At 44.9% G+C, this 26,008-nt stretch overlaps 1 protein-coding gene across 2 annotated transcripts in view; it reads right to left on the bottom strand.

Annotated features, from left to right (window-relative positions):
- LOC136855624 (probable 28S rRNA (cytosine-C(5))-methyltransferase) overlaps positions 1-26,008 on the bottom strand; it is a 30,866-nt gene that overhangs the window by 3,901 nt on the left and 957 nt on the right. The window contains exons 2-8 of one of the 2 annotated variants that reach the window (XM_067132756.1): positions 17,454-17,585; positions 9,518-9,770; positions 9,165-9,323; positions 8,833-9,025; positions 4,198-4,353; positions 3,849-3,948; positions 3,600-3,739 (exon numbers count right to left, since the gene is read on the bottom strand). In XM_067132756.1, the coding sequence (XP_066988857.1) occupies positions 3,600-3,739; positions 3,849-3,948; positions 4,198-4,353; positions 8,833-9,025; positions 9,165-9,323; positions 9,518-9,770; positions 17,454-17,585 (1,133 nt within the window). The remainder of the gene's footprint in view (positions 1-3,599; positions 3,740-3,848; positions 3,949-4,197; positions 4,354-8,832; positions 9,026-9,164; positions 9,324-9,517; positions 9,771-17,453; positions 17,586-26,008) is intronic. The other variant, XM_067132757.1, reaches the window with a different exon arrangement.

Raw genomic sequence — 26,008 nt, 5'->3', positions numbered from 1 at the left:
ATGTCCTCTAAATATAAATTCATCAAAATCCAAACAACGTACAGTGCTCGCCCCCTTGTTCACGGGAATAGGTTCCAGAACCCAACGCGGAAATGCAAAATCCTCTAAAATTGCTTATAACTGCCAAATGCCCTGTACCCCTTAAACTATAATGCTTATAACTGTCTATTTTAAAATTTCACTGCCTAACTTAGCACAGGCAGTCACCGGTTATCGGCAGCCTCAGTTACCAGCAATCCGGTTTTACGACGCTTGTCTAGCAACGACGATACAGTAATTGGATTTTCGGGGCCGGCCCCCGGTTATCAGTGCTGATCCCCACTTAACAGCGCCGCTGATCCCCAGTTATCAGTGCTGCCAATCCCCGGTTATCAGCACCGATAACCAGGGATCGGCTCTATTATCGCTGATTTTCAGTTATCGTCACACCATTGGCAAAGGAACCCTGCCAATAACCAGGAACTGCCTGTAGTTCAAACAAAAATATACCTTAAATTATCATACTAAAATAATTTAATATCGATTCAAGCAAAAATACACCCCAAACCATCATCCCAAAACACCCTATTACAATCTCGCCTCTCGAGATCGACAGGTTCTAAACGAAACAAGCTATGGGGCTGTAATGACTGACGAGAGGTGACAAATAAAGGAGGGAGGAGCAGAACAAATACAAAAAGTTACCTTAATATTAATTTATTTACAAAAATTACAAGTGAATCAGGTCCAGGAGAGAAATAAACTTAAAATGACCAAATCAATAAACACGTGAGACAACAACAAAATTCACAATTAAACAACTCAAAAGAATCATAATAATACACAGGTGGCAACAATTCAAAAGAATCATAATAATCCACAGGCAGCATAATATCATAAATAACATTAGCAACGATAAATAAAATAAATAAAAAAAAACAAGCAGCATAAAGGAATAAATCAAGAGCCGTAAAACCAACAGTGCAGGACAACTAAACAGAGCTGATACAGCAACCATCACGTCCTCAGACACAGTTCCACAAGACTGGACTCCGCAACAGGAAAAATCAAAAAGCATGCTCTCCGCTGCTCTGCTGCCGTGACCCACTACTGTCCTGGACCTGACTGGCGAGGTCTGACACCATCCACCACACGCACAAACAAACAAAGGAGGCAACAACCCAATAAGGGAACAATCGGCAAACGATTGTTCCTAACACCCTCCCACCTAACAGAAAAAAAAATATTTACAAAAAAATTTTATTTTACAAACAGAATACTCTCCCGATACTGCACACCCCCGCCAGCCAAAACAGAACCATCCCTGGCCTAAGGTCGCCAATATTACGATCTCGCCTCTCGAGATCGACAGGTTCTAAAACAAGCTATGGGGCTGTAATGACTGACGAGAGGTGACAAATAAAGGAGGGAGGAGCAGAACAAATACAAAAGTTACCTTAATTTTAATTTATATATTTACAAAAATTACAAATGAATCGGGTCCAGGAGAGAAATAAACTTAAAATGACCAAATCAATAAACACGTGAGACAACAACAAAATTCACAATTAAACAACTCAAAAGAATCATAATAATACACAGGTGGCAACAATTCAAAAGAATCATAATAATCCACAGGCAGCATAATATCATAAATAACATTAGCAACGATAAATAAAATAAATAAAAAAACAAGCAGCATAAAGGAATAAATCAAGAGCCGTAAAACCAACAGTGCAGGACAACTAAACAGAGCTGATACAGCAACCATCACGTCCTCAGACACAGTTCCACAAGACTGGACTCCCACGACAGAGTCGATACGACAACCATCGCGTCCAAAAGAATGCTCTCCGCTGCTCTGCTGCCGTGACCCACTGCTGTCCTGGACCTGACTGGCCTGACACCATCCACCACACGTCAACTCGCCAGCAAGAAAACAAACAAACAAAGGAGGCAACAACCCACTAAGGGAACAATCGGCAAACGATTGTTCCTAACACACCCTAAGTCATCTTAGATTAGTACCCTTTTACAACTGTTACTCTTATGTATATACGCCCCCTAAAATGCTTATAACAATGATTTACTAATTTTAAAATATTAATATTTACGTAAACAGCAAATGTTTGTCGTATGTTGAGGAGCCACTGCCCCTCAATGGAGAAAGCTACCCTGAGCTGATTAACAACCACTTTTCTTCCAAATTGGTCTTGTTGTTTTGGGTATGAGGTGCCAGAGCAACTCAATTAAGTAGGTGCTAACTCTTGAGGGATCATGGTCGCAGCTCCCATCAGCTCTGCAGGCTTGAGGCACAGGGGTCAAGTTGCCATTCTGCATAGCACATCATTAACCTATGGCCATATTTGGCATCCATGTCCCACCTCCTACAATAGTGGACCTCATTTGATAAAGACCCTCATCTGACAAGTACTTACAGTGGGATCATATTCATCGGGTAAGGAGCAATAAAGATATTTGTACTGGTATCTGATAATTTTGTCACAAGGAATCTCTTACCCACAACCAGCAGACAATGTTGGGGTCAGCAAATGATAACAGTAAGTTTCACCTCAAAAAGAACTCTTCCTCCTCCCCTCTCATGGCTTTAAGAGAAGAACGACAACCAAAATTATCGCTGTCTTACCACCACCCTTGGAAGAGTGGAGGTAAATACTGGAAGCGACCATTAACAGCTGTTTCATTTTTAACACTTTCTGAACCTGCGCCAAGTAGTCGCAGAGAGTGCAAATGACAGAGGGTAAGTACCTAAAAAATTGATTTCATCACAAACATCACCATTTTCAGCTAGGGTTCTGTTCCGACAGCGTGCCGATAAGCAAAAATTGCCGATAACTGAAAATCATCGATTTTCTGCACTTATCGGCACCAATAAGCACTGAAAATCACCGATTTTTGGTTATCGCCACCAACACGTGATTGTCGGCGCTGATAAGCAGAAATCGGTGCATATCTGCACCGAAAATCGCTGATTTTCGTCACTAGACAAGTGCTGAAATGTCAGATTGCAGATAACCGAGCCCACCAATAACCGGGGGACTGCCTGTAATCCTTACTTGTAGGTGAGTGCTTCATGATTCACATGGTCAAAGGCTGACCAAAACCTAAACAGACCACGTGTACCTCTACACCCTCACCAAGAGCTCTCTGCAAAACGGAAGACATTGGCAAGAGTGTATCACAAGTACCAAGGCCTTTACCAAACCCAAAATGCTGGTAATAGCTTATCATCAACAAACCTACAATGGCGTGGAAGAGAGTAGCTTCTCAAAAGCAAGCAGTTTCCATTCCTCCTAGAAGAAGGAAAACTTGCAAGTCTCATATCAAGTTTCATATCACCACAAAAATCATTATATTACTTATTGAAAACACACACTAAAGGACCCTATTCTGCCAACCATTTTAGTCCACAAGTTACTGATTCTTTCATAATTATGTTTCAATTCCAATGAACTCTTTTCTTTATAAACAACTGGGAATAATCAACTCATAATTAACAAAGCAAAATTTACACACAACAAAAAGTTACCAATACAACAATAACACAACAAGCATATAGTAAAAGAATATTCCTAAACAGGAGTAAAAAGTTATCGTACCTTAGGAAAAGTTCTCCCATCTTTACATGTGATGGTGGCATTTGTAATGCCCATCCTATGCAAATTACCAACAAGGGCCTTCACACGGTCTCTGTGTAAATCATTGCACACGAGCATTCCTGAATTACGCATGATAGCAGCTGTAAAGAAGAAACATTAATGATGAAAATTGCTATTTCTATAAATCATGCATTTTTTTGTCCCAGTATCCAAAAACTACTTCATTACAGTAAAGTTTAAAAATGCTACCTATGTGAGTAGTCTTTCCACCTGGAGCAGCGCACATATCCAAAATCTTTTCTCCTTCCTTCGGAGCTAATGCCATGACAGGAAGAAAACTTGCAGCACCCTGTAAACATTAGAATGAGTTAGCAAGTATCCTTATATTCTGTGCTGCTATAGGTCAGACTAATAACACTCCACCAAATGATACCTACCGCTGCTAAGTACTTTGGCAAACATACACTAAATCTAAACTATATTATCTACTATACACTTAACTTTACATAAAATTCCCTGACAAAACAAACATGTGATAACTGGACTTCTAAAGCACTGATCGTAGCTGGAACCTAAAATAAAAGACCATAATAATTACCTGTATCATATAATGGCCAGCCAGATACTCTGTCGTTGCTCCAAGTGTGGCATTACTAGCTGTGCGCATTACCACTAGCCCTACTTTTGACCAACCAATGACATCTACATCAATTCCCCGGGCTATGAGAGCAGCTGCAAGAGCTTTCCGTCTAGTCTGTAAAATTTTTAATGGAGGTTACAAATCTTCAAACATTGCTCAATGGGAATACAAAAAAATTACATTTTTATAATAAAATCAAGTTTTATATATACTTATCAAGTAATTACATAGCAAATGTTTATAGTATCAGCAGCTAAAATTTTAAACTAGCAGTAGCGATCCTTTTGTTTTTGGTGTAGGTGTCCAGCCCCGCCCACTTTCGGGGAAGAGGAGGAACAACAGAGCAAATAGCTTCAACTTGACTGTGCCATTATGTTCAAGCGAGGGGAGGAGGGTGGGCTTCCATTCTGTAATTACTTGGTAAGTATATATAAAACTTTATTTTATTATAAAAATTTCATTTTTATATAACTGACTTACCAAGTAATTAGATAGCTGATTCTACATTGAAAGGTGGTGGGATACATGGACCTCTATCCCCAAAACATTGTATACAGTAATGAATTTGAGAACAGAAAATTTGCTAGCATTGAGACAATGCTTGTTGTTTCCTTACCTGGTGGGAGAGCTGCTGCAGGAAGATACTGCCTCTGGTTGGCCCTCATCTCATTCATTAGAGGCGAGGGGTATGGCCCTGGGTCACCTAATACATCAGTGGGAGACTTGCAGAGAAGGACACCACCAAACACTAGGAAGTTGCAATTTTTCTGCCCAGGGCACAGTACTAACACAAGACAACCAGATAACACTGCTGTTACCTACACCAAAGTATTAAAAACACCATTCCCAAACCATTAAAAAACTGGAGGGTATCCCAGTACAGAGTACCCTCCCACTCCCTTAGAACTCAACGCCAAAATTCAAGGCTAAGAGAATGGTTGGAAGCACGCTTCCTATTTTCCCTTCCACAACATGCCAGCCACCAACAAAGGACCCAAAGTACTGCATTCATTAAAAACTGTTTTGACATCTCTTAAACAGTGAGATGCAGATACTGATTTACATCTCCAAAAAGTTGTTTGGAGAATACCTGAAAGAGAAATATTATGTTTAAAAACTAAGGACGTAGCCACTGCCCTTATTTCATGTGCCTTAACCTTCAGAGAAGGTAAAAGCTCTTCTCCCACATGAGAGCGGGCATCCTTAATGAGTTCTCTTCAGAAAAAGGACATCACATTTTTTGTAAGAGGAAGAGAAGGATCCTTAACTGAAGTCCACAAATTACTAGAGGGCCCTCTTAACTTCTCTGTTCTCTTCAGGTAATACTTTAATGCCCTTACAGGGCAAAGAACACTTTCTCCCTCCTCAGGTCCTAGAATCTTACTGAGATTTTTTACCTTACAAGAACGAGACCAGGGCTTGGAAGGATTCTCACTCTTTGCGAGAAATCCAAGTGTATAAGAACAAATCGTGTCTCCTCCAAAGAAACCGATCCTTCTATCAGCTGCTTGTAGCTCATTAACCCCGTTGGCTGTCGCCAAAGCCACCAAAAAGAGGATCTCTGAGTGGAGAGGAGCTGGTATGTTCGAAAGGAGGAAGAGGCAACCGTTTTAAGACCACATCTAGGTTCCAGGATACCGGTTCTGTTACCTTCTGCTTACTAGTCTCAAAAGATTTTATTAAATCAGAAATGCCTTGATTCGAGGATAAGTCAAGGCCTCTGTGCCTGAAGACTGAGCTAAGCATAGCCCTGTAGCCCTTTACAGTTGACGGGGATAAGCCTCTGGAGGATCTAAGGTACAATGGAAAAATCTACGATCTACATTAGAGTGGTTTTAGTAGAAGAGACGTCGTTCTTTCAGCATGAACCACTTGTTCTGGTATATGTTGCAGGAAGAGTGGCGTCTGCATCTAAAAACTGACTCTGCACCTGCTCCCGAAAAACCCTTACCTCTGAGGAGTCTCTTGACAGTTTGAACCCTTTCAGAGCTAGAGTAGACAACCCTTGATGAAATCTTCTGACATGGGGATGTTTGAGAAGATCGTGTCTTTGAGGAAGCAGTCTTGGGAAATCCACCAGAAGACCCATGAGGTCCGGAAACCATTCCTTTAGGGGCCAAAAGGGAGCAATCAGGATCATTGACGCATTCTTGTGATACTGGAATTTGTTCAAAACTTCCTGTGTCATTCCGAAGGGAGGGAAGACATAAAGATCCTTGTCGGACGAGTCCTGCAGCATCGCATCCTTTGCCCATGCCAACGGATCTGGTACTGGCAAACAAACAAGAGGCAGACAATTGTTCTTGGATGTTGCGAAAAGATCCAACTTTGGTCTTTCCCACAGCCTCCAAAGGGCCGAGCAAACTAAAGGATGAAGAGTCCACTCCATGAGAATGACTTGGTTGCCTTGGTAAGCTTAGCTGATCCGCCAGTACATTTAGTTTCCCCTGGACAAAACTAAACGAACAGGACAAGAATTCTGACAAGTTTCGGAATTCTTGTCCTGTTTTGGTCAGCCCAGAGAAGCGGATTCCTCACTGCTCCGCAAAGCAAGAAGGAATGGGTTCCTCCCTGCTTGGTGATGTACAACAGGGCTGTAGTGTTGTTGGAATGAACTGCTATGGTATTGTCGTACACCTCCGAGGGATAGGCCTGAAGACATAAGTGAATGGCCTTCAGTTCTTTCACACTGATACATAATGTCTTCTGATCTTGAGACCATGTCCAGGAGACTCCCATCTTCCAGGAGAGCACCCCAGCCTGTGTCCGAGGCGTCTGCATAGAAGCTTAGGTCTAGGTTCTGTGGGGAAAGTGACTTTCCTTGTAATAACCTGCTTTCTGATCTCCACTAAAGCAGGTGTTCCTTGATGCTCTGTGTCACCAGAAACATGAAAGAGTCTGGATGTCTGTCTGTCCCATTTGGCTTTGAAGAAAAACTGAAGCAACCTCATATGAAGTCTTCCCAGAGAAGCAAACTGTTCTATCAAGGCCAACACTCTGAGACGACTTCCATTTGTTGGCCGTGCAGCTCTGAAGAGAGAGAAACTCGTTGATCGTACGGAGACAGGATTCTACTCTCTTTGGGGCTGAAAAAGTCCGAAAAAGACGAGAGTTCAGAGTCATCCTTAAATGTACTATTTCTTGAGAGGGAGTCAGTTGGGACTTCTGATGATTGATTAACAAACCTAATTCCTGGGTTAACAGAAGAGTTTTCTGAAGATCTTCCGCGCATTGCTCCTTCGTCAGGGAGCGAAGGAGCCAGTCGTCCAGGTAAAGTGAGATGTTTATTCCCATGATGAAGCCCAGATGCCAGAGGGGCCAAAACCAGGGTGAACACTTGAGGGGCTGTGGTTAAAACAAAGAATAGAGCTCAAAACGGGAAGATTTGGTCCTGAAATACAAATCTCAGGTATTTCCTTGACTCCTGATGTATGGGGATGTGAAAGTACGCATCCTGCATCTCAATTGAGACCATACAGTCTCCCTGACACATCGAGGCCAGAATTGACCGATTCATTTCCATACAAAACTTCGTCTTGAGCACAATGTTGTTCAGTGCGCTTACATCTAGGACCGGTCTCCATCCCCCTGTGGCTTTGGGGACTACAAACAGCCGATCGTAAAACCCCCTCTGAAGTCAGATCTGTGACTACTTCTATTGCCCTCTTCTCAACGAGGGAGTGTACTTCCTCTGCGAGAGCTGCAAACCTCCTGGGGCCTACAGAGTAAGCAGTCAAGTTGATGGGCTTCCTGACTAAGGGAGGTCGATCTGTGAACAGGATTGTGTAGCCACACCTGAGAACCTCTATCACCCATTGTTCTGGCCCTTCTCCTTCCAAAACTCCCAAAAGAGAAGGAGCCTGGCACCTACTGGAGCCCGGAGGACACTGGGATCATTTCTTGGCTGACGTCTTGGAAGAGGACTTTTTGATCAAGCGAGGGGCGATGTGTACGTTCACACGCCCTCTTGGCTGAGCCCTTCGCTTCCTCCCATGAAAATGAAAGGGCTGTAAAGGAATACTAAGGTTTTAATGTCAAAACTCTATCTAAATATTGCCGAAAGGCTACCGAAATCAAAGAACACTTTACCTATTTGAGGAACAACCAAAAAACAGCAAAGTATGAGTAATCCAAATTCAGTTACTGCTCACAACCTAAGTTGGAAGCCAGCAGAAACAAACTGAAGCTATTTGCTCAGTTGTTCCTCTTCTTCCCCAAAAGTGGGCGGGGCTAGACCCCTACACCTAAAACAAAAGAATCGCTACCGTGAGTTTCAAATTTTAGTTGCCAATACTAGTAACACTAAAACTGGTCATCAACTACAGTGAGAAGTAATTCCAAGAAAATAAAATCTTAATTCCTTATGTTCAATCTGAACATCCACCTGACAATACACATAAATTAAAAATGTGTCAATCCACAAGAGAAACATTCAATAGGGTACAGTATTGTATATAAAAGTCAAATTTATACAACATCTTCCACAGCCCTGTGCTTCTACACAAGTCATAAGGAGTGTCTCAGAGAGACAACATATACATTATAAAAGCAATCTACTCACAAAAGAATCTTTCAAATAGATCATTTACATACCTTTAACGTGCTTGTACGTATAGTAACAGGTCTTGGAAGTTCACTAGCTTCAATATACTCTAAGAGTTCAGAAGGACTGAAAAGTTCACTTAACTTTTCCATCAAGAACTCATTATAGGAGTAATACAAGCACAGATCTTTTAAGAATATGGCCATATATTCAGATCGACTGCGATTTGGATCTCGTCTTTTGCTGTACGAAGAGACAGAAACTGTAAGGATATTTAAACCTAAGACAACCGGAGCTCAATGAACAATCAATTTCAAATGCCCTTATTACACACCAACAAATATAAACATGTCCTCATAATAACTCCAATCACAGAACTAACCTAAATTCAGCAAGCACATATGCCGTATCCTTGATACGCGAAAGAACTGTGGGCAGGTCAACTTTGTCTCCCTTCAGTTCCTCTTCTACTTCTTCAAGGGTAGGAATATCAACAGCCATTTTGCCTGCTGTTTCTTCCATATAGGCATCTTCAGCTTCCCTGGAATCAAAAGTGCACTGATATGTATAGAGTGAAAATACCATGCCTTGCATTTCTACAACAATCTAAAATAACATATGTAATGCCTAAGCATCTTATATGATGAAAATTAAGTAAAGTATTAATCTACTCAAATGCAACTGCACTTGCAGCTTATTTATAAATCCTTCATGATAAAATATAAAACAACATACTCTTCAGCTTTCTTCTTCTTCTCCAGTTTCTTTGACTGTTTAATGATGTCACCCTCATCTTCATCACTCCCACCATCAACTCCATAATCATCCGTTTCTTCATCTTCACTTTCCTCTTCTTGATCACTATCACCAAAAATATTCATCTTAGATTTCTTAGTAAGGGGTAAATCTTCATCTTCTACAGTAGAGGTGACCTGGTTTTCATCATCACTGTCAAAACCTTGATCGCTGTCAGCATCATCAACATCTTCTGAAAGACAAACCAAAATACATTACTAAGTTTCATATTAAAATTGGTTATTTCTATACTTACCTGTTATTCACATGGCTGCAGGTTTCGGGCTGCAAGGTTACTCGGTGATTGTGAAAAAAGTAAAAGAAAAGGGGGATTATACCTGGTTTCCTGGCCTATTTTATCCCTGCTTACCTATCCCCCAGTAGGCAGGAAGAGAGCAACTTTGTTTTCTCCCTCAGTTAGGTTTTCTGGCATGTTAGGTAAGCAAAATGATAACTTTAATGTGAAAAGTTATATTTTCATGAATCCTACCTACCATTCATATACAGTAATCCTTCAATTATCCCGATTAATAGAGCCAAGGACCCATCAGATAATAATGAAATCTGGATAAGGGCGAGTAAAAAAATCTAGGGGTGTTCTGGGGCAATTACATACCTTTCCTCACCTAACTTTGTCAAAACCACTGAACTGTAAACCCTCAATATGCTTATAAAAATCAACCACCACACTTCAAACTGAAAACTTTATGCACAAGGCAATTGTTTACCTTTTCTTCGCATATAATTAGCAGAAAGGGCTCAAAAAAATTATATTTTTATGATAAAATAAAGTTTTGTACATACTTACCCAGCAGATATATACTTAGCTGTAGTCTCCGACGTTCCCGACAGAATTTCAAATTTCGCGGCACACGCGACAGGTAGGTCAGGTGAAGGCTGGGTGGCGGGAATAGGAACCATTCCTGTTTTCTAATCAGATTTTCTCTTCCACCTGTCTCCTGAGGGGAGGCTGGGCGGGCCATTAATCGTATATATCTGCCGGGTAAGTATGTACAAAACTTTATTTTATCATAAAAATATCATTTTTGTACAAGTAACTTACCCGGCAGATATATACTTAGCTGATTGGCACCCTTGGTGGAGGGTAAGAGACAGCTATATCTAGAAAACAGGAAAAAACAACATATGTTGTAGGGAATAAAAAACCCTGGTTCTTACCTGATTGGGCAGAAGACTTCATGGATACTGTCTATGAGTCTGCTTGCCTCAAGAGCTTCAGCGAGGACGTGACCTGTGGCTGAAAGCCCTTCTGGATCGTGTCAATGGGGGCTGACCCGCTTATATGACAGAGCCTAATTCTGGATCGTGTCAATGGGGCTGACCCGCTTACATGACAGAGCCTTTACCTGTATCATATCAATGGGGGCCATCCCTCTTACATGATAGAGCTTTAGGTACAAATAAAAAACAAGGAGCACAACAACCAATCCCGACCACCTGACCATTCTAACATTGTTAGTACTATGAATTGAAAAGGGAGTCACACCTAGAACACCCCCTTCCAATCAACCATAAAAACAACACAATAAAAGTAAAATAAAGTAGGATAACTAACTATAAAGGATTAGCTTCAGCTCCTTGACCCAGCACTGAATCCACAGATACGTAGGCTCCAAGAGAGAAGCACTTCTCATAGGTAACGCGCACATCTCTCAAATAACGAGAAGCGAAAACCGAATTACATCTCCAAGTAGAGTCCACAATAGACTGGAGAGACCAAGACTTGTGAAAAGCCAGAGAAGTAGCTATGGCTCTCACCTCATGTGCATTCACTCTAAGGAGCTTCAGGTACTCGTCCTCACAAGAAAGATGCGCCTCCTTGATGACGTCTCTGATGAAGAAGGCTTGGGCGTTCTTAGAAATCGCTCTTGTCGGATCCCTTACTGAGCACCAGAGACTTTCGGTATTGCCTCCCAGCTGTTTCTTCCTATCCAGATAGCATTTAAGGCTTCTCACTGGACAGAGTGTGTCTCCAACTCTTGCCCTGTTAAAGCAGAAAGTCCTTTGACCTCAAAACTCCTTGGCCATGGCTTGAAGGGTTCTCATCCTTCGCTAGGAAGAAGAGGGGCTTGAAGGAGCAAATCGCTGAGTCCTTTTAAAACCGACTGTACCTTCCAAAGCCTGCAACTCGCTTAATCTCTTTGCCAGAAGCAAGAGCAAAAAGGAACAAAGACTTCCTAGTTAGATCCCTGAACGAGGCCGATCGAGGAGGCTCAAACTTCTCGGACATCAGGAATTTCAATACCACGTCCAAATTCCAGCTGGGAGGTCTTGCGGACTTGTTTTTGACATTTCAAAGACCTGATGAGGTCGTGAAGGTCTTTATTCTCCGAGATGTTCAGATCTCTATGTCTAAAAACAGAAGAAAGCATACTCCTGTATCCCTTAATGGTGGAAACGGCAAGATTGCACTGTTCCCTTAAGGAGATAAGGAAATCAGCGACGTCCATCACAGAGGTACTGGAAGAGGACACTTTCTGAGCCCTGCACCATCTTCTAAAAACCTCCCACTTCGACTGGTAGAGGCGCAAGGTAGAAGATCTCCTGGCTCTGGCGATAGCCTTTGCAGCCTTGCGCAAAAATCCCTTCACTCTAACCATTCCTTCAATAGTCTGAAGGCAGTCAGGTTGAGAGCGGGGAGATTCTTGTGGAATCTGTCGAAGTGGGGCTGTCTGAGAAGATCGCTTCTGAAAGGAAGCGACCTGGGCTGGGAAAGTCCATCATCCATTCCAGTACCTCTGTGAACCAGTCTTGAGATGGCCAAAAGGGGGCGATCAGGGTCAGTTTGGTGCCTTTTGAGGCAGCGAACTTTCTTATTACCTCCCCCAGGATCTTGAATGGGGGAAAGGCATAACCGTCTAGACCTTCCCAATTTAGGAGAAGGCCGTCTATCGCTACTGCTCTGGGGTCCGAGATCGGGGAGCAGTAGTTCTCCAGTCTTGTGTTCCAATGAGTAGCGAAGAGGTCGATATTGGGTCTCCCCCAAAGGCTCCACAGCCTTTCGCAAACCTCGGGATGGAGAGTCCATTCTGTGGGAAGAACTTGGTCCTTCCTGCTCAGCAGGTCTGCTCTCACATTCCTTTCCCCTTGTACGAACCTGGTGAGGAGAATGATGTTTCTCTCCTCCGCCCACAGCAGCAACATCCTTGCTGTGTCGTAAAGGAGAAGGAATGTTCCCTCCCTGCTTTCTGATATAGGCCAGGGCTGTGGTGTTGTCTGAGTTGACTAGCACTACAGACCCCTGACTAGTGGCTCGAAGTGGATGAGAGCCAGAAGGATAGCTGAGAGTTCCTTCCTGTTGATGTGCCAGGTCATCTGCTCCCCTTCCCAGGTGCCTGACACTTCTTCCAAACCTAGTGTTGCTCCCCAACCCGACTCTGAGGCGCCTGAAACAACACTAGGCGAGGGCTCGGCGGTTGAAGAGGAATTCCTCGACCCAGTTTTTGGGGGTCCAACCACCAACGGAGATGTTCCTTTATCCGATCCGAAATTAGGAAGGAATCTGCAAATCTTGGGACTTCCGATCCCAACTTCGTTCAGGAAGAACTGAAGAGGTCTTAGGTGCAGCCTTCCTAGAGAAACGAACTGCTCCAGAGAGGAAATGGTCCCCAGCAGACTCATCCACTCCCTCATGAACAATTGTCTTTCTCTAGAAAGGCTGTCACCTTCTGCAGGCAGCGTTCCCTTCTTTCCAGGGAGGGAAATGCTTGAAAACCCCGAGAATCCATCAGAATCCCCAGGTAGACAATTCTCTGCAGAGGAATCATCTGGGACTTCTCGAGGTTTACTAAAAGTCCTAGGGACTGGATCAATTTTAGGTGAGTGATAAGTCCTCTAGACAACGGTTCTCAAATGGGCCGAATCAGCCAATCGTCGAGATACAAGGAGATCCTACCCCCTCTAAATGCAGCCAGTGAGCCACATTTTTCAGAATGCTCTTGAACACTTGGGGGGCTGTCGAAAGTCCGAAGCACAGAGCCCTGAACTGAAAAGGTCTTCCAGCCACCATGAACCTGAGGTACTTTCTGGAGGAGGGATGGATGGGTATGTGGAAGTAGGCATCCTGAAGGTCCAGGGACACCATCCAATCTCCTGGACGAAGAGCCGACAGAACTGAAGATGTTGTCTCCATCGAGAACTTCTTCTTGATGAAAAGAAGTTCAGGAGCTCACGCCCAGAACCGGTCTCCAACCCCCGAAGATTTTGGCACCAGAAAAAGCCGATTGTAAAACCCCGGGGAATGGAGATCTTGAACCAGTTCTATGGTTGCTTTTTCCAGCATTTGGTCCACAGCTAGCAGAAGGGCCTGTCTTCGGACAGGATCCTTGTATCTTGCCGATAACTCCCTTGGAGTTGTTGTCAAGGGAGGTCTCTCCCTGAAGGGGATGAGATAGCCTTTTCTCAGAAACAGAGAGGGACCAGTCGTCCGCCCCTCTCTGTGCCCAGACCTCGGCAAAGTTCAGCAGTCTGGCACCCACTGTCATCTGGAGGACTTGAGTATCACTTTGACTTCCTGACCAGGAGTCCTGAAGGTCTTCTTCTCTCTGGTCTGCGCTTCCTAAAAGATCTTGCACCTCGAAAGGGCTCCTGAAAGGGCGCCTTCTCCTTCTTCACAATAGGTGCTGCGGGTCTCATCCTTTACGAGGATTGTGCGAGAAGGTCTTGGGACGCCTTCTCCGACAAGGACCTAGAAATCTCCTTGACTGTCTCCTGGGGGAACAGATGGCTCGAAAGAGGAGCATACAGGAGGAGGACCTCTGGAGAGGAGAGACCGACTTGGACAAATAGGAGCTGAAGACTGACCTCTTCTTCAGCAATCCAGCTGCCAAAAAGGGAAGTGATCTCAGTAGAGCCGTCCCTGACCGCCTTGTCTAGGCAAGACAAAACACTGCTGAGGTCTTCCATACTAATGAAGTCCTCTCCAGAGTCCTCTTAGCTAAGGCCCCAAGAGACCAGTCCATGAAGTTGAAGACTTCCAGGATACAAAAAAGGCCCTTGAGGAAATGGTCCAGTTCGGCACATACCCCAAGAAGCCTTGGCCGAATTGAGAGAGAGTCTTCTGAAGAGTCCACCAAGGAAGAAAAATCCGATCCAGCAGATTAGGGAGAGCCAACCCCATCGGTTCTTTGGTCTCATACCAAATTCCAGCTCTGCCAGAGAGTCTGGAAGGAGGCAAGGAGAAAACAGTCTTGCCAGCATCCTTCTTAGACTGAAGCCACTCCCCGAAGCCCTTAAAAGCCTTCTTCATGGAGATCGTCAGGCGCATCTTTACCATAGAGGAGGATCTAGAGGTCTTCGTGCTCGAAAGCATAGAGCCAGGAGAAGGAGGAGAAGCAGGCTTAAGAGATTCTCCAAACTCTTGGACAAGTAAAGCGGCCAACCTCTTGTAGTCAGAAATACTAACATCCTTGGGGGATTCATCCTCCGACAAAACTTCCAGACCAGCAGGAGGAGGAGAACGTTTGGACGAAGAGGGGCACTTGACAGGAGAAGAGCGCCTAGAAGGAGAGGAGCTTCTGACCACTGAAGAGCGCCTGTCAGGGAGAGGCGCTGCTAGAGGTCTGGCGCCTGACAGGAGAAGAGCTTCTATCCAACAGCGAGCTCCTTGCTAGGAGAGAGGCGCCTACTACCAGAAGGGAGCTTGGCTGGGAGGAACTATGCTCTGAAGTACGGGGACTTGAAGTGAGAAGAGCGCTTGTCAGGTGAGAGGCACTCTCTAACAGGAGAAGAACGACGACGATGAAGCGAGCGCCTGGTAGGAGAGGCGCTATCCTCCGAGGAAGAGCGCCTAGAAGAGAAGCGCCTGCAAGGAGAGGAGCGCCTACGAAGAGAAGAGCGCCTGCTAGGGAGGGTGCTTAACGGGAGAAGAGCGCCTCAACAATGATGGAATCCTAGCAGGAGAAGCGAGCCTCAGGGAGAAGAGCGCCTGCAGACGGAAGGGCGCTAACTGAAGAAGAGGAAGCCTGCTGGGAGAAGAATGCTTCTTGGAGGACTTGATGGGAAGAGAAACATCCTTCCTGACGAGAATAGCTCTTAGTCAAAGAGCCAGCAAGAGCAGAAAGCTGAGCCTGGAGGCCTACCAGGATCTGCTTAGTAGACTCCTGAACTCCTGAAGATGAAGAGGGGGATCTTCGGGCTCTCTTCTTGACAACAGGAGAACCCTCTGGAAAGCGTTCTGGGCTGGAATCCAGAGTGTCTCCTCTAGGCGCCTTCCAGGTCCTCTTCGAAGGGCGCGACTCCTCAGCCGAACTCCAACCGCGTCTGGGAGAAGACGAAGCAAAGAAGAAAAACACTTCTTTCAGGATCCCTTTTCTGTGGCGATCCGAGGCAGCCTGGGACGCGTCAACAGGTCCTGCCGAAGGGACGCCTGACCGTTGGGAATGCTCTTCATCCCCCCTTGCGGCTGTCGACATTCCTCCTCCACTGGTCCTGGGAGTTTGGAAGAGGTCTAGGCCTAGGAGCGATGCGGAGCCGGTCAGACGCCCCTCCACTACACTGGGGACACTACACAAATCACTGTCACTTTTCCTTTCTTTTCCTCCATAGCACGAATCTGAGATTGCATCTTACGGATTGTGGCTTTCATGGCAGCCATCTCAGACGACGAATCCACAGGTTCGATGAAGGGTGAAGGTGCTGAAACAAGAGGAGTGACAGGAGAATCTACAAGAATATTAGGTCTACTTCCACCTCCTTAAAGAGACCTACTAGAGCTCCTAGAAGAAGCCTTCCTAGCTCTATCCTTCTCCAGCTTACGTACATATGCACTCAAAGCCTTCCATTCTTGTTCAGTCAGATTCTCACATTCCATACAAGTATTATCAATTCAACAGTCATTTCCCCGACACCTCATACATACAGTGTGAGGGTCTACCGAAGCTTTCGGCAGCCTCACCTTACACTCCGGTCTAACACACACACGAAACACCAGTGCAACATTCATTTCAGACATCTTTAAAGAAAAATCCTAAGTCAAAATTCAAAATACAATCCACAAAAGCGTATGCCAAGCCAAAGATCCAATACGTCACCAAAGGTCAGTCCAAAATAAATCCTTAGCAAGCGAAAAACGAAAATCAAGGCAGGAGGAACCAACAACAGATGTTGCCGGAACCAGCGACAAAGAAAATCTGATTAGCAAACGGGAATGGTTCCTATTCAAAGGTAGATCATCTGACCTACCTGTCGCATGTGCCGCGAAATTTGAAATTCTGTCGGAAACGTCGGAGACTATAGCTAAGTATATATCTGCCGGATAAGTTACTTGTACAAAAATAATTTCTCACAATTCATAAAAAAAAACATTGCTGATATTTTTTATGTTCATAACAACTGAGTATTTATGTCCAATGAATGTAATGAGTTTAAAAAATTTGGGCTCAGTTAAATAACCTAATACTGTACTGTTCTGTATTTCTGAAAGGCATGAAACTCATCTACAGTAAACCCCCATATTCACATACTGTTCCTAGTTCAGACTGGACTCTCACATTCTACAACTCTGTAGAACATATCTACCCATTATTCTGGAAAATTCGCCCATTCAAGCGGTATTTTCACTAAGAAATATTCACTGATTACTGTATTTTCATATAATTTTCATGAATAAATGCACTTTTTGTGATAAAACTATTAAAATACTCAGATATAAGCATTTTTACAGGGCTTTTCTTGTGTTTAAACTATCAAAATGGGCAGTTCTAAGTGTTTTTAGAGGGTTTTTAAGTATTCGTGGATTTTAGCCATTCATCATTCTGACGATCCCCGTGAATATGGGGGGTTCACTTACTTTACTTCAATTATAAGCTCTTAGGAAATCAATGGCTGACTAGAGACCCAACATACAACACTGTACCTTCATTTTTCAATTTCTGATCCTTTTTCTGCAGTTTTGCTGGGCGTTCTTCACTTTTGTTTCTCTTTAGTACTCGTTTTTTAGCTCTTTGACGCTGATGACGACTCAGCTTCTTGGATTCCTCATCTCCAGCTGCAAAGAATAAATGTTAGTAAACTATCTTCAGTGATTTATTAAAAGTTTCTCTGACTCAAAATCAATTAGCCTCATTCATCTACCAACACAAGTTCACTCCAAATATTACAATCGTTTATACTGCAAGGTCAATCCCATTTTTCACAGTTCATATACTGTACTCTAAGGATGCCAAAGATGAAATTTCTTATTTGTTCCTACACAAATACAAGCCTTCGGTCTTTACATAGATTTAGCTTGAGGATGCTAGTTAGAGCGGCCGTTTAACTTTCAGATAAGGTCATTAACCACCAATGGTAGGGGGGAAGCCCCACCCACTTCACCCACTTGTCGGTCTGTGCTCCACTTTGCTTTCAGCCACCATATGAGTATTATTATTACAAAACATACAGTTTGGATGAATTTAGCGGGAAACATGTTCATATCACTTCAATTGGCCCTAAATGACTTATGGCTACTAGTAACTCAGCACAGGACAGATGAGGATCAGTGTGCCTTGAGACCTGATGGGAGAATGTATTGCCCCTCTCTACACCAGGACGTCTTTTTATTTATTTGCTCATAAATATCCCCAGGGACTACTGTTGGTTTTAGTTCTTATCTTTTATGATAGTATGTCAGCTATAATTGACATATTTGTTACTGATTTTAGTTCTTATCTGTTATGATATTGTATGAGCTCTAATTATAATTATAAATTTATAAAATAAAATCAAATAAATTAGAAAAAACATGTATAACTTGGTAAAATTAGCATATTTTTATGAGTGTCTTGGAAAAGAAGTCCCGCACAGGTTGTAAATATTCACTTTCAACTTCCCGTGGAAGGTACACAAAAATTTTTAGAATTTTTTCCTTACACAACGTGCATTTGCAGATCTTCCTCTTTCTGTCAATGTGTTTTTTATTAAGTTGGCCAATCTTAAAGGTTGCCCGGTCTGGGAGTGTGCTTAATATATTTTTAGCCCATCCTGTGAGGGTTAAGGTAGTACCGCAGCACCCTAACTAGACACAGAAGCATCATCCCGATCACTACCAACAAAGTCCTTTAGGGAGAGGATTGAAAAGGACTCGAATCTTCCCTACGAATTCCCAGGCAAACCCAAGCATGACAGGTCCCCATCCCATCAAGTGTTTAGCATCGAAGGAAAGTTCATACAACTCGCTAACTCTCTCCGTCAATGCCAGAGCAAGTAAGAACAGTCTTGAGGGTAGGATCCTGTCTGATGACTCTCATAAAGGCTCGTAGGGCGCACAAGTCAGGCTCCATAAAACAAGAGTCACATCTCACTCAGGGGGGCCGAGTTCCCTGGGAGGGCAAGACTTCAAAATTTCTCAATAGCATGGAGATCTCCCACAAGGAAGAGAGATCAATGCCTTTCAAGTGAAGGACCTGGCCCAGGACAGCCCTGTAGTCTTTAATAGCTCTGACAGAGAGAAGCTCTCCTTAGCAAAGAAAGACGAGGAAGTCTGCTACCTGATGAAGAGTAGCTCCAACCGGAGAGAAACCCCGTCAACGATGCCAACCACAGAGGATGGCCCATTTCCCCTGGTGCAAAGCCACAGAGGATTTACGAAAATATCCAGACATCTCTGTCGCTGTGCAGCGAGAAAAACCTCTCGCTCGCTAGAGACACTGGGTAGTCTCCAAGCATGAAGAAACGGTCCATTCATGGCCTGGTGATGCCTGTCTATGTGCAGCTGGCATAGCAGGCTGTGCCAAGGGGGAATCTCTCTTGGCACATCAGAAAGTAGAGCTAGCAGGTCCAGATACCATTCAGCATGCAGCCACTTGGGAGCCACCAGTCATCCTGAGATCTGGGGTGATCATGACCTTGTTGATCACCTGACAAATCAGACAAAACAGAGGAAAGGTGTAGACCTCTAAATTGTCCCATGGGTGCTGGAAGGCATCTTCTAATGCTTCCCATGGGTATGGTATGATCAAGCAGAACACCAGCAGCTTCCTGTTGTGCTGGGTTGCAAAAAGGTCTTACTGTAGACCCCAAAGATTGAACAATCTTTCCGTCATCTGTCTGGGTGCAAGGACCACTCTGTCCCTATCACCTGACTCTGGCAGCCAAGACTGTCTGCCACCACGTTCTGGTTCCCCGGAATGTGCCTGGCTGACAGCTCTACTAAGTGTGCAACCTCCCACTCGTGGACCTGCACCGCCACAATGTGGAGCTGAAGGGATACCACTCGACCTTGCTTGTTGACATATGCCACTACTGTGGTATTGCTGCTCACCAGTACCACTTAGTGTCCCATGACTTGATCCTGAAACCTTTGTAGGGGTAAAAACGCCACCTTGAGTTCCAGAATCCTGAAACCAGCAACTCTTCCAGGTGTGCACCCCATCCCTTGGTCGATGCATCCAAAAACAGTAGCATCTCGGGAGGGGGAGTGCCTAATGGTACTCCTATTATGAGATCCCTGTCATCTAGCCACCATACTAAGTCCTTCCTTACTTCCTCCAAGAGAGAATCGGGAAGAATGGGGAGTCCCTTGCCAAGACCAAAAACTCCTTCATTCTCCACTGAAGGGAACAAAGGTGAAGCCACCCATGAGGGACCAGCTTCTCCAAGGACAACAAGTGAACAAGAACGACTTGCCACTGCTGAGCTGGTTGTTCCTGTTGAGACAGAAACAACTGTGCTGCCTCTCTGAACTTGCTGATACGCAAGTCTGAAGGGTAGGCTCTTGCTGTTGCCATATCTATCAGCATGCCCAGATATTTAACCCTCTGCTTGGGTGCGGGATCGGACTTCTCAAAATTGATCAGGTCGCTACAAATTTCGAGAAGTCGGTCTCTGTCCTGGAGCAACTGCAACTGAGAGCTCGCCAAGACTAGCCAATCGTCGAGATACCTCAAAAGACGTATCCCATGTGAATGGGACCAAGCTGACACAAGGGTGAACACTCAGGTGAACACCTAGGGAGCAGTTGAGAGGCCGAAACAAAGTGCCCTGAACTGGAACACTGTCTACCCCAGGGTAAAGTGGAGGTACTTCAAAGAGGACTGATGGGTGCGTATTCAAAAAAACACATCCTTCAGGTCCACCAAAATCATGAAGTTTGACTCCCTGACGGCACTTCAGGTCCACCAAAAGCATGAAGTTTGACTCCCTGACGGCAATAAGTACTGAACATGGTGTTTCCATCTTTAACTAAGTCTGGCGAATGAATTGATTAAGGGAGAAGGATCTATAACAGGTCTCCACCCACCCATTGTCTTCTCTACAAGAAAAGACAGCTGTAAAACCCGAGACTGGTCTGTCACAACTTCTACAGCACCTTTCTTCAACATTGGCTTCACCTCTACCCACAGGATAAGATCCTTCAGCCAGCCGGGAAAGTATGTCTGGAAGTAGACCAGGTTGTTGTTGAGATATGGCAGGAACTCAAAGGGTAGTAGATATCCTACCACAGGACATCCACTACCGATGCTTCCACTCCGTGTTGTTACCATGTTGCCCAGTGGTTCGGTAAGCAAACCTTCCCCCCCGTGGCAGCAAGCGGGGAGGATCACCATCACGTTGCCCAATGGCTGGACAGGCACCTCCCCACCAACAGCAACATGTGGAGGGGAATGCTGCCCCTAGCGTCCTCCTCTCTTCTTCTTGCCCTTGGCCCCTTTTCCAAACTGGAAAGAAGGTTGAAAGGGTGCAACAGCGTGCCTTTCTTGGCAGGGGCAGAAGGCTGGGTGTTCCCCGGGACCCTTTGAAGCCTGGGAGTTTGTAGGGCCTGTAGAGGAAGTGCTAGCCTGACCTGAGGGTCGGGCCGCAGTGGCATGCGAAGACCCAGAAGTCTTGGACACTGCATGGTGCATAAGTCAGTCGTCAGCCTTGATTCACCACTTGTCCACTGCAGCATCTACCTGCTCTCGGGGGAAGAGAGAGGCAGACCCCAGCAACGGTCCATTCCTTAGAGCCAGTGCCAACTCAGGGCCAACAAACTTGGAGATCCGATTCAGGACTACGTCCCTCCTCATCAACACCAAGTTCGTTCACAGGTTTGCCGTCTGGTGGGCCAAGTAGGCAACAGCCCTACCTCCAAACTGGCAGAGGGGGAGGAAGTAGCTTATCCAAGCCAGTGGAAAGAAGAGAATTCTCTCAACCAGATACCAAAGAGTTCACTTGATCCAGGACCCCTTCGGTAAACGTGTGCCATGGCAAGCTTACAGAGGCTTTGGGTTCCTTCTTCAGTCCCCAAAAGGCTTTGAGGCAAGATGGATGAGCCATGGATGCCACCGTGGCCCCTTCCCGAAGATCATTGTGCTGACAAATCAGTCTAACGATCTGTACAAAGGTCCTATGTATCTCGGGGGTGTCAAATCCTGAAGAAGAGGACCCTCGGGTGCTTCCAGGATATGTTCCTCTCCCGATCTACTCTCCCTGCAGGAGGAAGAACCTCGGCAGAACCCCCAGTCCCTTCTCAACCAGTTGGGCATACGATCAGGTTGATCCAAGGACCAAACCTGGGACATAAGCCTTCATGGTGGGGCTGTGTGGGGGTGAGACATTCTAATCGTCAACCCCTCTGTCCTGCTCATGCCTCCCAGTATAACACTCCTCGTCCACTCCTGAAACACAAGTCAGGCTAGGGTTGGCAGTTTACTTTCACCCCGAAGGGGATTCCTACCCCCGATTGAATGCAGGCTACCGCACAGAGGTTGTCCTGGTCACCAGCTTCCAACACCGACTTGCGCTTGACGAAGCAAGTGAAGACGACGAAGGGGAGATCGCTCCCGTAGGGGTGAAACCAAAGCGTGGAAGTTCCGCAGGAGGAAGGAAGGAACAAGAAGAATTAGCAACCAATGGTGACATCTGGGGTGTGTTACCACAGGATGACACCTTGGAGACCTTCTTCTTGTATTTCCTTCTCTGCAAGAACTTCACCCATTGCACAGGCGACCAGTCACGACACTCGTCACGCCTATAGTCAACATTACAGTCATGCCCTCTGCAGCTTGCACAGAGGACATGAGGGTCAACATCCAATAACAAGCGGTAGCGATTGAAGGTCTTAAGAGGCAATACCGGGGCAGACATGCTGGGTACTGCCCTTCCGCTCAGGCTTAAATGATTCTTGAGTTTGCATATTTCTTTATACACAACACAAAACAATTGCAACAAATATACACAACAAACAAATACAGGACAATCCCATCGGGATAATTGAAGGAAACAAAGCAAAATGGCATGCAGGGCTGACAGTAAGTAGACAGCTCTTCATAGCGCAGCAGCTGAAAACAAAGTGAATGATTACTGTCTGGGTGGGTGGGACTCCCACCAGTCGGGCAGTAATTAACTATCTAACCACCGTGTTAAAAAGTTGAATGGCCATTTCTAGCTGTGCTGAAGCATATTCCTTATGTATACTGTGTAAGAACAAATATTAGTAAGTGTATCAGAGAATGATACAGCCATTGTGCACCTGCCAGAAGCTGATACAGGCAGTCCCCAGTTAATGGCGGGGTTTCCATTCCCGGCTGAGCACCAATAACCGAAAATCATCAATAAATGGAATTGAAAATCATCAATAAATGGAACACATCATCACAGTAATTATGGTAACAAATGGCGTTTACGACACTGAACAAGTGCCTGAAGCAGCACCCATCTTACAGGCGGAACCTCTAGGACTGGGAACAGGATCGTAACCTGAAGTCCGCGCGCCCACAGCTCCCGAAACACAAAACCATGGGGTATGCGAATCGGTTCCCTAACCTGAAGGTCGAGAGGAGCCAGTAAGAGACCTACTGCCTCCTCAGAAGGAGGCAGTCCCTAGCGTCCAAGGGCATCCAGGGGAAAGAAGCAGCCTTCCTCTCCTTCGGCCGAAGGAGGTCTATCCAGTTCCTAGGACCCCCTCGAACCTCGGGAGAGGAAGGGAAGAGGCAGCAGAGGACGAAATCGAAGACAAGTTGAAGACGGAGGCTACTTCCACTGGGTGACTTCCTTCACCTGCACTCTGACATCTTCTACAGGATGGTGGACACAAAACATCGTCACCTCCATGACAGCTACACAGGATCACAATGGAAGTGGCCCAGGACACGACCACCAGGAGAAGCAACAGGCACAATCAGGACAGCCATTGTAGGAGCTACAGGAGCGGTTCGGAAAGCAGGAGCTACAACAATGGCCAAGAATGTCACATGAACGTCACCAGCAATGACAGGAACGTTCAGGACGGCTACGGCAGGAGACCAAGAAGAGCCTCCCAGAGACTGCCGAGGAGTCAACAGGAGCATAACAGGAAACAGCAGGAGCAGATGGACCACAGGTATGCCAGAGGCATTGCTACAGCATACATGAAGGCCAGCAATGACAGCGATCAATCCACATCGGCGGGAACAGAGTCAGAACGATCCCAACATGGAACTATACCATTCCAAACAGGTACTGTGGTTGATCCCGAATCAACACTGAATGAACTCAGGACTCTTCATGCAAAGATATCCCAACTGAGATATCCAGCCAACTACTGCTGTGCCTACGATGCTCACTGTCAACCTGAAAGAAAAAGCAAAGATGATTAGTAGAGGGAGACTCCTCTCACTCCAAGGGGAACTACCCTGTGCAGCGAGAGGAGACCCCTGAGAAGAGGTTGCCCAACTGCCCGCATCACCCCCCTGTGGTCTTAGCCTGATGAGCAAGCAAAGAGGGCGCTGGAGAGATAAAGAAGAACCTACAGGGAGAGAGAAGGAAAGAGTGGAGGCCACCAAGGGCATCGTGGAAGCAAAACTTACCAACAACACCCAAAACCTCCCCCTCTCCACAACTCTCCATAGCGCAGGCAGAGAAAACAACACCCAGCACAAGTGGAAAGAAAGTAGTCATGCCCTTGTAAAAGGAGGGCGGGAGCCCAAGAAGGTGAGTGAACTCTAACGTCCCGACCAATGAAGGGGAGCAAAGATATTACGTCGCAAACTAATATCTCTGAACATACAGGGGAACACTTTCAATATCTGAATAAAGGGCTACTGGAAGACACAGACGCAGGGGAACAACGGCTTATGCAAGGCTATCACAAATCATGGGTTTGTATTAATAAATATCAAACACAAAATATATACACAAAAATACAGAAGGATCCCTCCGGGATTATAAAGAGCTTAACGACAGTCTGGCAAAGAGATCCGAAAACACGTCTGCACCACATAACGGGCAAAAGCAAACTGGAATGTTTACATCTGGGCAGGTGGGTATTCCCGCCTACCCGACGATAGTTACTGCCTAACCACCTTCTTCAAGAGTTTAACGGCCGTGTCCAGCTTCGCTGTAAGTAATTCCAATAATTCTAAGCCAGCTGTCCACGGTGAGCTAGGCTATGGCAGTTGCCGTTATCCTATTTTATTTTACTTGCTTTACAAGTATTTAAAGTAATATTTCGTCGGCCAGCTGTAACTAAACTGTAATTGACCTTTGAAGGCTACACAACGGTACCTATACAGCTCAAAGGTAAATTACAGTTTAGCTACAGCCGACCAGCAAAATATTACCTTAAACTCTTGTAAAGCAAGTAAAATAACATAGAAAATGTCAACTGCCATAGTCTACCTCAACTGGACACTATTCGAAGCTTTCGGTCAGGGTGAAGAAATATAAAAGGGTGGCGGAACAGAGCTTCGCACTCTATCTGCAATTTGAAATATTCTTGGCAAGCTCGTATGTTCTGGCAGGCGGTAATGTTGCGCTGCGCACATTAGCCACAGGGGTTACAGAAAATGTAAAAAGAATTTTCTGTAAAAAGAATAATACTTTAAATTTTTGTACAGCAAGTAAAATAACATAGGAAAATGTCAACTGCCACAGTCTAGCTCACCACGGAACACTGACTCTCAGTTGGAGGCATCGGGTGAATTGGCTCGCCTGTAAGACCCTGCATGCATGATAGGGCCTGGAATCAGCAGTGGTAGTAATGCAAGAAAAGTGCCTTTGGAATGGCTCCTGCTATCCATTTATTCGCCCTTCTTTTTACGCTTGGTTTTCGTGTTCCAAATGACATATATAACAGGAAATACAACAATAAGGTGCCCAAAACGTAAAATTTTACAAGTTGCCAATAAGACTCCAGCCAGCCATTTTTGCATTGAAAAACCATTTTGAGTTTTTCATTCTGACTAGGAAATAATAGGGCACTAAAAAGAACCTTAAAATACCAATATAACTTCACCTACGGTGTTGACTGGTTACAATTTTGCCGTATTAGCTATGGAGGGGAGGGGCCATGTTCTTACCTTATAAGTCAAAATTTTCTAATTTTTTTATTTGTCATTTGCGAATAGTGTTTATGGGGTTCAAAATAATGAGAATGAAGAGCTCTTTTCAAAAATGTAAGTTACAATTTCATAGTGTGTATTGGCAACTTATAAAATAATACCAACCTTTTCCCAAGTCATTTACCCCACCCAA

The sequence above is a fragment of the Macrobrachium rosenbergii genome, chromosome 32 (assembly GCF_040412425.1).
Source record: "Macrobrachium rosenbergii isolate ZJJX-2024 chromosome 32, ASM4041242v1, whole genome shotgun sequence".
Classification (NCBI taxonomy): domain Eukaryota; kingdom Metazoa; phylum Arthropoda; class Malacostraca; order Decapoda; family Palaemonidae; genus Macrobrachium; species Macrobrachium rosenbergii.
This window is presented reverse-complemented; position numbering and strand designations above follow the sequence as displayed.